Source organism: Anoplopoma fimbria, chromosome 24 (genome assembly GCF_027596085.1).
Source record: "Anoplopoma fimbria isolate UVic2021 breed Golden Eagle Sablefish chromosome 24, Afim_UVic_2022, whole genome shotgun sequence".
In the NCBI taxonomy this organism is placed as follows: Eukaryota; Metazoa; Chordata; class Actinopteri; order Perciformes; family Anoplopomatidae; genus Anoplopoma; species Anoplopoma fimbria.
Window position 1 is genome coordinate 20682227 of NC_072472.1, and position 13502 is coordinate 20695728.

General features: G+C 40.8%; 1 protein-coding gene across 1 annotated transcript in view; it reads left to right on the forward strand.

Moving 5' to 3' along the window:
* Positions 1-243: 243 nt before the first annotated feature.
* Positions 244-13502, forward strand: part of ntm (neurotrimin) — a 108430-nt gene continuing 95171 nt past the window's right edge. The window contains exon 1 of the mRNA XM_054625832.1: positions 244-416. Within this exon, the coding sequence (XP_054481807.1) occupies positions 244-416 (173 nt within the window). The remainder of the gene's footprint in view (positions 417-13502) is intronic.

Here is a 13502-nt window from a genome sequence, read left to right on the forward strand (position 1 = left end):
AGAAGGGATTCATTTATATATTTATTTATTTAAAAAGCAAACTGTGGATGTGTAACAGTGCAGTCAGATAGGGTCGAGTGTGTCTCCTCCCCATGCACACCGCGGCTAACCTGGAGACAGGATTAGGACTAATGATCCGGGGGTAAATAATCCCCACGGGACCGTTTGCGGGACGCTAAACCGACTCGTTGTCTCGCTGTGGGATTTGTCCCCCCCCCATCCACCTCTCGGCTGAAGAAGACCATGTCTGTCCGGGGACACTTTGTCGCTCTTTCCAAATGCACACTTCTTCTCTCTCTGAGGATGTTGCTTCTTGTGCCCGCAGGGTTGCCGGTCCGCAGCCAAGGGGACCCTCAATCCGACAACAAAGTGATGGACAACATCACCGTCCGACAAGGAGAGACGGTCTTTCTCAGGTGAGTACCACTGCTTTTTTATTTCATCTCATCTTCTCAGGCTTGTGTCATTGCAATGTTTTTAGTGAGAGACAGAGAGGTTGGATGAAGTGTTGTCTGTTTCATCATCCCGTTGGAATAAAAAGAAGGATGATGGGGGGGGGGGGGTGGATTTCAGAGGATTAGTCTGTGGGAAAACACTCATTTCAGGAGCGATACTCTGTTAATCTTTAACAGCTGTTCACGTGGGATTTGGCGGTTGTAATTGTTGTGTGACGGTGCAGAACTAAAGGTGGAGGAGAGGGAGAGGAGGAAGAGTGGAGGCGGTTTGGTGCTGAGGAATGAAGGGGGGGGGGGGGGGGGGGGGGGGGGGGGGTTTGCGAGGTTCAGTTTTCAATTCAATTCAGTTTATTTTTTGTATAGCCCAGAATCACAAATTACAAATTTGCCTCAGAGGGCTTTACAATCTGTACACATGTGACATCCTCTGTCCTTCCCTCACATCGGCACAGGAAAAACTCCCCTAAAAAAAACCCCTTTAACAGGGAGAAAAAAAGGAAGAAACCTATGGGAGAACGACAGAGGAGGGATCCTTCTCCCAGGATGGACAGAATGCAATAGATGTCGTGTGTACAGAATGAGCAAAGGTGAAAAAAAAAAACCCCAAAATAAAAAGAAATCACACATACTATAAATACTGAGGCCTTTTGAGATGGAAGGACCAGCGATGCCTCAGAATGGGGGATTGTCTGCGGTGACCTTTCCCCTCCTTGCGCCCTCAGAGGCTTACTGGACATAGACGGATTTATGTTGCTTTTAAGCGAAAGAAAATGTTCAGCAATAATCACAACGGCCGAAGGAAGGGGTTTTCTCTGACTCCAGAGTTGGTAAGATGTGCTGTGTGGGAGGCGGAGGGCATGGGAGCAGCGTTAACAGTTAAAGTGTTGCTTTTTCCTTTCAAGGGGTTTATTTTTTGCCTCAAGTCCAACATTTTTGACCATAGGATTCTAAATGTGAGGTTGAGGCCCAATGAATAGAAACAGAATCACTGTGGTCAGCACTGCAGTCAATGTCAGTATGAAACAGACAGTAAAGATATGTTTTGAGAAGACCTCCTGTTGTGTCACCACAACAACAGGAAGTCCTTCAGCATGCAGCCATAACTGGACACCCAAAAATATTATGCATCTTGCTTCAGCAGAATGCCAGATTAGCAGTGGACAGACACAGAGGTGCACGCTCACTCGCTCACAGATGCACGCATAGGGTTATATAAAATAACTTATTGATGATAAAAAAAAACATCAGTAATCTTTGGGTAACATCTAAATCAACTACATTTCTCTTTCACGCTTCTGCAAAAATCAAAAATCAAAAACCTGTCAAAAGCTACACTTGACACAAGGTCTTATTTGACACAATTTACCACCACATTTTCTATTATAATCAAATGCAATTTGTTATATCATGAAAGTGGGCATTTGGGATTGCTTTGTCATAGAAATGCTGATTCATGAATCAGAGTCCAGGGACTCCCATGGTCCTTTGTGTTCCAGCAGGTCATCAGTAAGGTGAGGAGGAGCTCAGTTTGGCAGTAGCTTCATTTACTGGGAGTTCACTCAGTGAGGGGATGAGACAGGGTGGCTGCTTAGGATTCCAACAACAGGACAGCAACACTAAACCAGACCAAGGTCAATATGGTGCTCATCGGGGTTCTTTTATACATAATAAATATAACACTCCCTGTCCTGTGTCAGTTTTACAAGTCTAATGCATAGCAATGCTCCTCACTTTAAACATGGTTAAGGGCCAACTGGGAACAAAACTAATATATAGAAAGTTTGGTGGATGATAACTTCACATGTCCTCTCAAAAGGAACTTCTGTATTTTTCAACCTGGAACCTATCTTCCCAGGTTTTTGAGTCTTAGTGACTAATGGGGACAACAGTTTTTTTAATTGTTCCAGTATTGAGAGAGAGCGCTGCAGACGCTGAACGGGCTGCAATAATATCCTTTGGGGGAATTCTAATGGTCGTCCACTCAAAGTGCTTTATTTCCACTGACAGGCTCAGATTGTTATTTTAAGTGTCCAACAACATTATGGAAATAACCCTTACAGAGAAATACATACAATCAAAAAAAAAATAATAATTCTGTACCTCTCTCTAGATCTAGTCTGTTTATTATTGTGCTGAACTCATGGGCTAGTCTCTTTCTCAAATCTCACTGGAGGTGGGTTGATTTGGAGTGCAGAAAGAATAGCTTAGTGTTATCAAAAATTTAAAATGTTATGGCTGAATATTTAGATGATTCGACAATGTGGATGAGTCCAAATCCTCTTGAGAGATTTGAGAATGAGACTTAAATTCCCCCAAAGTCGCTTAGACTGAAAAACAAGGGAAAATAGAGTTTAGACTGAAAAACACAGCATTTGCCCTCTAAGATCCATCCTCTTGGATTAAAATGTGTATAATCAATACTCACCTGTCATCTTAAGCTAGACTTTATATTTCTTATAAACTCATCATTAACCAAGAACCATAGCACTAGGCTCCTGTAGAAGTACTTGACATTTCCAGTCGAGTACTGTGCTGTCCTGACTTTCAGCCGTCACTGCTGTCCTCCTTCAGGACCATGGACAGCACACTGATGTCCTCTTTCAGGACCATGGACAGCACACTGCTGTCCTCCTTCAGGACCATGGACAGCACACTGATGTCCTCTTTCAGGACCATGGACAGCACACTGATGTCCTCTTTCAGGGCCATGGACAGCACACTGCTGTCCTCATTCAGGTCCATGGACAGCACACTGCTGTCCTCATTCAGGTCCATGGACAGCACACTGCTGTCCTCATTCAGGTCCATGGACAGCACACTGCTGTCCTCATCCAGGGCCATGGACAGCAGACAGCCATGTCCGCGGCAGCAGGCTTTAAGCGTTAGCAGAGGACGAACCAACAATCCCATGTGTCTGCTGTATATCACTCTGTCAAAGCTCATTATATTTTCTGATCAGTTACATATTACTACTGTGTATGTAAGCCGGCCTGCATCATAGAGCTCTTATTGTAGATGGAAGACTCATCACAGTTTTGCTCCAATCCCTATTGGCATGGATTGTTCAGCCATATTCAGGTCAATGGGACAGGTCTCAACATCAATCCTCCAGGCTGAGTAGTAATGGCCGTTTCAGTCTACATTGATGGCTGTACTTTGCTTTCATCTTGTCGGTGAGTGCCCACTCATCCCATCACGTAGGTTGAAAAGAAATTTGAATCTAAAGCGCATGCTGTTATGAGGCTGGATGCTCAACTTGCAATTCTGTCCAGCTGTCTAGTCGCTGAGGATTTGCCCATAAAGTCAGGCTCTTTTTATTTCCAAAGACAAAGGGGATCTTGACAATTGATAACAACTGTAGTTGTTGAGTTAGTAGGGGATTTAAATGGCTTAACTGTTTTTATTTTACCGTTTGTCTAATGTTGATGTCAATAAATTGTACGGATCATGTTTGCAAGCCATTTCCACGTTATGTAATGTTTGTTTGATCCGTAAGACTATTGGCATTTTCAGCAACACTGATATGTTGAAAACTCAAAAGATCATACATTGCACTCAAATATTTGTTGTCCCTTTGTCCAAATTATACCATATGCTCCTGAGAGCTACTGAAGCCAGGACAGTGGACTATCCAGTAGGGGTGATCAGGCTGCCTGCCAGCAAGTCAAGACTCGGTTCTGTTCCAGTTCCCCCACCCAGGACAGCTTCTAATACATCACTGCAGACTCCTTTTCACTCTGTTAATATATAGTCAACTGACACGCTGAGTGATGCCCACAATGACCTTTAGGTCAGCTGTATTTAGAGCACACATAACTGAGTGTTTTTCTACAGGGTAGAGGAGAGACAGCATGACAATTCAACAGCACATATGAAGTACATGGAGTATAAGAGCAAGGTTAAAAGCAGTAGCATACGTGATGCAGGTACAGGCCACCCTCAGTTAGCCCACTGAGCCAATTTCTATTAGCTTTATAGTCCCTGGACAATTTGGATGTATTGCATTTCTCTGTCACACATGGTGTTATAGACGTGAGTGTCACCACCGCTGCTGTGCTCTTTGCTAACAAGCTCCCCGTGCCCTTTTTCCACAACTACCAAAACTGAGGGTGGTATCATTTAAATGAAAGAGAGTCAGAGCTGCCTTTTTCCTTCCTGTTTTTGTTGTTTTCAGGTCTGGGGCCTAATTTGTGGAGTTGATGAATAAATATCACTAATTATCACTTCATCTCTATGTGATCTGAGCTCTCACTCCCCACCTGATCCGCTGCTGAGACCTCCTGTGGAGAGATAACAGCACAACGACAGCATCACAACATGGGCACGTACTGTACATATACAGGGTGCCATATTTGTTGGGGTGTGCGGGGGGTATACATCCTTGCATCCTCTGAATTGTTTTCATCCCCTCCTCAATCGCAATGAGGAGGGGATGAAAATAGGTCATACATAATACCTTAAATAAAATGTATTTTTTAAATGTATATTAATAAACGAGGCAACTTGTAAAAAGTTGCACCCTTTATTTATTTATGTAAAAAATAGGAATTCTAGGCATAAGCAAGATGAAAGTTTGTTGTAGCATTTTCTGACAGGACTTGGCAAAAATTCAACTGTATTCCCTTTTGTTGATTACAAGCTGCACAGCCAGAAGTAGAGAGTGTCTGGAGAAGATGATTTTTTAACTGTGATTCTGTTTGATTGCACCCAGAACTAGATGAGGGTAGTGTTTCTGTCTGATTGATCGAGCTGCAGCTCGCATGACAAAGACCACACCACCACCGCGAAAGCAAATTATGAACTATTTTTCTAAGTAGTGACTGTAAATCTATATCCATAATAAATTGTCTACTATAAAGCACTGTGCTTGAAATAAAACTGACTCTGACTGGACTCAATGAGAAGCACGTTAATTTCCCAAGACTCTGTCCATTCAAATGGATTTGAAAAAGACACATGCTGCCTCTTGAGACTGCGATTAATGAATGTCACCAGAGTGGCCGAGGTGAACCACCAACCTTCTGAGACGCTTATCTACCTGCACAGACTGTGCTGGTCCCAGAACCACACCATGTTAACATTTATTCCTTTCTCTCCTTGTCGCCTGATGAGTACATTAAGGATTCAGGTTAAATGTTTCACGAAAGCGTCTTTGTTCCAAATGGGGACACACTTTTAAAATGCTGTGATATTTGGTTTGCATGTAGAAATGTTATCGCTGTATTCTCACATGTGGTACATCAGTGTTGTGAATGGAACAATTAGGATTTTTCCATCCAGTCCATGTATGGAGCTGAAGCTGCTCTCTAGGGGACATTCATTTTACTCCTTGGATGCCTTGGGCCGAGATTGGAAAGTGGATAATTTGATTTCACAGAGGGATGCTAACGATTCTTTCTGTAATTCCATTTTCTTTCACCTTGCACCGTCTGGCCGAGCTGCCATCCATCAGTCCCACGTTTTCACTTATTGTCTTCACGTTACTGTCCCAGAAAGGGTTTTTCACCGTCAAAATAAAAAGGCTCTGATAGCTAGAATTGCAGCAGAATAGTTATAAAGTCCATTCTAATAGAGCTGTAATATAGCTGAAAGCATGTTTCTCATTTGATTAAACACTGGTAGATGTGTTTTTTTCCCCTTTTCCTTCTTCTCTTAGTGTTTATCACTTAGCCTAAATGGCAAAGAGGGACAGAAGTCAGTCTGAAAAATCATAAATTGCTATCATTCAATATGAAGGATATTGTAGCACATTGCAATGTTGTTCTTATGATTGTTTTCCTACGGTATGTGGATTTCACCATGATTTAGGTGTGGTGCAACTATTTGGGTAGTTTTTACCTCTTTTCTTGCTTTTGTCATCAGCAAAATGGCACAGATCTATTATGAAAGGCAATAGGTTCAGATACAGATGGCTGACATGTAAGCTGTGTTTATTCTTTCAGTCAGTCACACAAAGCAATCTCTAGAATTGATAAGGATATCGCTAAGTAGAACCTTATCATTGAATACATTTTGGGCAACTTTGGTGCTGTAGAAACAAATTGTTAACACGATCATTTTTAAAGGAGCAGTGTGTAGGATTAAGTGTCAAATAGTTGCAACTAACTGACTAAGAAAGTCAACATGATGTATTTGTCACGTAACATATGCACTTAAGTAATACCACTTGCATAGTCATTTTTATCCCAAACCTCGACCTTTTCCTAAACTAAAATTTTGTACTGTGTGCATGTAACAGGCATAATGTTTGTATACTTATTTGGAGATGGTTTATAACGTGACCACGATTAAAGGTACAGTTTTGTAATTTAAGCACGGTAAATCCATGTGAAGCCAGTTGTAAAGGTCAATCATTTCAGTGTGATTTGAAGTACCAAGTCAAACTTCATCTACAAATCTTTATCAAAAAGACAGAGGAGTTGTTTGGTGTTGTATTTCGTGACATTGACTTGTGCAGATGCTCTGGGAAAGAGCTTGGCCTACATTTACAGCCTCTCCGTATTGTTGATGAGAATAATCCCATATCTCCAGTGGATTATAGAGCAAAGACTCGCTGAACTGTGTAACAGTGGCGCTTCATCGTTAGTCATTTCTGGAAGATATCTTTCTTTTCTTTTCGTTTTTCTCTCTGTCTACCCTCTCACACTTGTCTTGCTTTGAAGTGATTTAATTCTGCCTTGAATGCTGTCCAGGAAATTACAAAGCTTCTGTAATGAAGTGTGACTGATTGGACAAGTGCCCTTGTGTGAGCATTCATTTTTCGGCTATCCAGGAAGTTTGAAATGAGTGCTGGGAAGGTTGGATTGCGCAGATTGATTTTCAGAGCCTAAATGGCCAGCAATTTGATGCTTTCTGGTACCCATTCTGTAAAGTTGATAATCCTCTGATAGAGCTGTTGCCCAAATAACCAAGATGTTCCAGTCTTTTCAAACAGCTCGATTTTGCAATTTTGCCACAAATAAACTGCGGGAGGGAGAGAGAGGGAGAGAGAAAGAGAGAGAGGGAGAGAGAGAGAGAGAGAGAGTATAAAATATAGGAATATAAGTAAGAATCATTGTAATTGTGTTATATTTTTACAAAGTATTAGAAATTGTCATAAAAAAACGTAACCAATAACTATATTAATTGTAATTTCACTTGAATGTCCGTTTTCAAAAAAGTTTTTTAATTGAATGCCTTTGTTCACAATGAAACCTTTAATTCATGTATCTTATATGATAATTAATATCACCTATTATTTCATTTTGTTGTTCATGAAGTTGTCACCAGTGCCCGCCCCCTCACCTTTCAGCCAATCACATGTGCTCTTAGCCTCACAGCAGGGTACTGATTTGCTGCTAGCTCCTGTAAGTAATTCTGAATAAGCCAACTAGAGGCTGCAGCCGTAAGAAACAGAGTACAGTCACAGTTATTAACTCCTTTTATTTACTCTCCATCAGGGGTAGGCAACCATTTATATGTGAGGGGCCTTTTTTTAATTCTCTAGTTAAACAGTGTGCCATATCGACATTAAGGTTAACATTAAGTTTAATTATGATACAACATCCACATTTAAATCCCCTACGGATCTGTAATTATATTCCATCCATATAAATTGGTTATATGGATGGAATATAATTACATAGCAACATGAAAAAAAAAAAGACAAACATAAGTAACTTTGTTCAAAATCATTTCAACCATAATCAGGTTTGTAACTATATGCAAGATGGTTGCCATATGGTCTGCACAGTGGTGTGGTTGCTAGCACTGTCTCCTCACAGCAAGAGGGGCCCGGGTTCAGTTCCCGGACTAGACGGCCTCCTGTGTGGAGTTTGCATGTTCTCCCCGTGTCAGCGTGGGTTCTCTCCGGGTTCTCCGGCTTCCTCCCACAGTCCAAAGACATGCAGCTTAGGTTAATTGAAGACTGTAAATTGCCCGTAGGTGTGGATGTGAGGGTGAATGGTTGTCTGTCTCTATTTGTCAGCCCTGTGATAGTCTGGTTACCTGTCCAGGTGAACCGTACCTTCAACCAATGACAGCTGGGATCGGCTCCATCCCCCCAACGGCCCTTAACAGGATCAGCGGTTACGGATAATGAATGAATGAATGAATGGTTGCCATATGAAAATAGCCATATCTTAGTTGAAATGATTAACCCTACCAACTGTCTTTTCTTTGGTTGTTGTAGCCAACATGAGCAGCTCCACACCTTTCAAATAAAGGTGCCGTTGTGAGAAATGCAAATACACTATAACTGAGTTTCTCCACATAGAATCACAAACAATTTTGTATTAACCAGAGATTTGGCCCACATTTTTGGGGGAATCGTAGTCTACTAAAACCAAAACGACGGATAGTCAGTAAGTCTTTATATGTCAAATATTTAAAAAAAATGATCATAAAAATGAACAGATATATATTGTTTTGACTTATTATAGCCATTTATGAAGTTGTTGTATTTCATTGTTATATATTAAACAGCCACCAGCGTGTTTAAATTACTTAAATAATGTGATGGTAGTAAACAGACTGACCCGTGGGCAGCACGAGCGGAAATCTGCTGCAGCATGGCGTCGATTTCAGGAGGACTCCAGTCCTGTCTGGGTATTAGAGGAGGAGACGGGTGGGAGAGAGGTGGAGAGCTCGGGATTATGTGCTTAAGAGATTCTCAGCTCCACCTCCCCTTCAGCGCCAAGATATCAATACTGCAGGGCACCGTGCTCATGCACACACATAGACATAGACATAGACATACACACACACACACACGTACACACTGTTTACCAACACAGAGGTTTATTAGTTATGGACATTCCTCACCATTGCTGTGGGGGATCAGACGCAGGCACAGTGCAATATACAGCTCTCCCACAGAGGTCAGATAATCTGCAAAGGTATGAAAATAATCCATGTCCTTTAAAGAATGAACAAACAAAGTTGGTTTGGGAAAAGGCAAAACAGAGTTTGATCAATAGTGTGAAAACACTGGGACAGAATCCACATTAAATGCAAAAATACCAATAATTCCTTTGTTTCAGCGTTTCAGTTGTGCGGGTTTTCATCTTTTCTATGTCTTTACAGATAGTAAATTCAATATCAGAATCAGAATCAGAATCAGCTTTATTTGCCAAGTATGCGTATCTGGTGTCTGGTTATCTTGGCGTACAGTGTTCTGTAGCGCCTATCAGAGGGGACGAGTTGGAAGTGGTTGTGTCCGGGGGGTCCAATATGTGGCTTTTGGACTGTTGGTGGGACATAACAAGCTATTTGAAGACATCAACTTTAGCTAAAGGAATTGTAACTTGCATTTTGGCTGTTTTTGAGATTCTACGCGCAAAGATTAATCAATTAATCAAGAAAATAATGAGGTCATCTACAGTGAAAATGAATGATTGTTGTTGCCACAATTAAGTTTGAAAATTAAGTTTTTGGGGTATAAACTAAGCAGGTTGTGCTTCTGTTCTACTACACAGAGTAATAGACTGCGGATCATCAGGGATGAGATAAAATCAGATCCATTATCATCCAACTAATATTTTACATTATACACTCTATGTCGCTCAGATAGGGCTAGATATAGAACCTCAATACAAACCAACTGATTTTCTTTTGTATTCACTTAAATAATTAATAATAAAAAGAATAAATAATATATTATTATTATTATTTGCTAATTTTAGACTTTATTTCATTCACTTTGGGATGCATTATATTTTACTATTTATTTTAGGCAATAATTTCTTTCTAGACAAACACATTTCAGTTTAAAATTTAAAGTTAAAGTTAAAATTTCTTTGAAAAATACCTCAAGTTAACTCAGGTGTCAAACAGGCACCAATTTCACAACAATAACATCATACAATCATGCAGTCTATGTCCATTCATGTTTTTTTCTTCTTTGCGCTATTAGTTTTGTTTACAACTGACAGACCACTTGACTTGTATAAAAATACTTTATTTTTGTTTTATTGATGTCATTGGTGTTTTTTATTTATATTTATATCATATTTATATTTACACATATTTTGTCACTACTTCTGTACATTACAGTCCTGTCTATTCTTTACCTTTATCTGTCCAGCTGTGTTGGCATACCAGTTTTAATTATCCTAGTATATTGAATAATAAAGCATACTTTCTTTTGCAGTTGGTCAACAGTGAATTTGCTATATTTCTCTCATATAAAGACATTATATGATGGGCTCTGTCAGTCTGTGTGTCCTGTCCAGAGTCTCCCAGACAACAGCAGCCTGCAGCAGACAAAGCTGAACAGGGCAGGCAGAATAATTAGGATGCAGTTTAACTGGCCTTTACTACGGCTTCACCACCGTGAAATGTCACAGACGGACCATGCAAGGCATTAAAGCACACAGTAATCTGACACGCGGCAACATCGACATCACTTCAGTCCCAAGAAGAGCGCACAGATCAGACTTCCAGCACAAAAATACCATCCTCTCTGACATCAGTTTTACTACAATATGAGTATCTTATCCTGTACGCTAAGATTAGCAGAACAGTCTGCAGCCACAAACACAAACACAAATATATATTTTACCTATCCAGCTCTATGTTTCACAAAGACTCCTGGTTCTTTGACAACATATTTAATCATTTGGTTTAAAGCTTTAGATCCTCCTGTGGTTTGTACTGGTTAACCTGACAATGACACAGCAGGATAAGTAAGAATATTTTGTCAACCTATAAAACAGACATTGGCAGCTGTGTGTCAGTAGAGAGCAATCTAAGGATCGGTGATTCGCTCCCCGGATCCTCTAGTCCATGTTGATGTGTCTTTGGGCAAGACACTTAACCCCAAATTGCTCCCGAAGGCTGTGCCATCGGTGTGTGAATGTTGTATGAATGTTAGATAGTCCTGATGAGCAGGTGACACCTTGCATAGTAGCTCCTGTCATCAGTGTATGAATGGGTGTGAATGGGTGAATGATGACATGTAGTGTTAAAGCGCTTTGAGTGGTCATAGGACTAGAAAAGCACTATACAAATACAGTCCATTTACCATTTACCATTATATATAAAACTAGATGAATCAATATTAACCATTTTTGAATACATATTTCACTCAATGTTTTAAAAAATAATTTAAGGACACTTTATTCAAGTCCACCAAAACAGCAGAGCAAAAAAAAAAAAGGTCCCAGGTCGCCATTGAGGGGTTCCGGACTCAAAACACTGTATGAAGACAGCAGATGCATGGCCCACTGCATGATATTAAATGTTGCCCTAAAAGATAGTGGTGAGTGTTTCAAATCAGTATAAGCAGTTCATGGTAGGACAAGTAAAGTAGGGTGCGATCTTATTGTCTCCTCTATGGGGCCTTTAGTGAGTGTGGGCTCACAGAATGTGTACCATTTTATATCTATATACACAGGGTTTGATGCCAAAAGTACTGCAAGTTCAGAAAAAGAAAAGTGTGCCAGATACACTGTAAAAAGAAAAAGGGTTGCTCTTCCAGGTGCATATGTACTTGCATCTGTGAAGGTTTCCATAAAACGTGTCATTGGATGATAAAGTGCAGCATCAGCAGTAAACATACAATGTAGCTGCAGGATCTGGCATCTCTGTCCCATGAGCGACTGGTGAGAAGGAATGAACGAGCAAATGGGCACATCCGATCGATGCAAACACCTTACCTCTGTTTCCACTCCAAAAAACAGCTGGCGTTTAGGTGGAAAACAAACAGCTTTATTTATTTCCAACCGTAATTGTGCCCAAGAAACTTCTCCTCTGGCTAAAATAAGTTTTTTTACTGACTTTACACTTCAAAGTGGAGAGATGGCAGAGTGCAGTTAGAACAGGCAGGGCTCCGGGCTAAAACTCCAACACACCCTTCATGGCTGATCAGAGACGGCCTTCCTGTCTCTGTGTGTGTGTTTGTGTGTGTGTGTGTGTGTGTGTGTGTGTGTGTGTGTGTGTGTGTGTGTGTGTGTGTGTGTGTGTGTGTGTGTGTGTGTGTGTGTGTGTGTGTGCTGATGGTTATATATCTTTGCCTACGCAGAGTGTGCAAGAAAGTCTACTTTATCTTAAAGGGCCAGTGTTCAGCACTTCCGTGTTCCCTTATCAGAAATGAACTATAGTATTCATAAATGTTTTCATAATCACCTAAAACTAGGAATTGTTTTGTCTTTTTTTAGCATAGAATGATTCCTTCATATCTGCATAGGGAGCTCTTTACTGAGTCCGCCATGTTGCACCGCCATGTTTCTACAGCAGCCCAGAATGGACAAACCAAACAGTGGCTCTAAAGAAAGGCTTTTAAGTTTTGTATGTCACCTGAAGGTCACCATAGTTCTCTGGAAACTGCGAGGAAGTTTGCAAAACATGGTATTGCCATAGACTGTATATAAGAGGTGGACGTATTCTTCATGACGTCACCCATTGGTTTGTGGACTGCCATTTGAAGCCACCATTGTCATTGAGGCTATTGCGACCTTGGATTGGAACCGTGGTAGAGACGCCATATACTACTCTGGTAGAGACCTGTCAATCAGAAGGTAGCCCCGCCCTAAAGCATACTCTGCTTTATGGTCTGTTTGACTCTAAATGGACCATCATTTACTAAATGAACATCATGCTGTATTGAAGAAGACTTGAAACTAGAGATTGAGACCATAAACTCATGTTTACAATGTTTACTGAGGGAATAAATCAAGAGAGAAGTAGAGTCATTTTCTCATAGACTTCTTCTATACAATAGGACTTATTTTTGCAGTTGGAATAATAGCCCCCTGCTGGTCAGGAGAAGGAATGCATGTTTAAGACAGTTCATCAGTGGTTTCACTTTTCATAACGAGATGTTGCCTCCTGGGTGGTAGCTGGCGTCTGCCCTTCGTGGCTCCTGCTGTGGCGCTATTATGGTAAAGTCGCCTCTAAACAAGGCTCCAAGATGCCACCAAAATCCAACACAAAATAATCTATTTTTCCTTAATAATCAGCATGTCCCCTCATACTCATCCTTGCAGGGGTAGACTGTTATGACTGATTAGTTACATTTTAATGAGAGGAAATGTGACTAATATGAGTGTCCTTTCTGTTTGAGTGCCT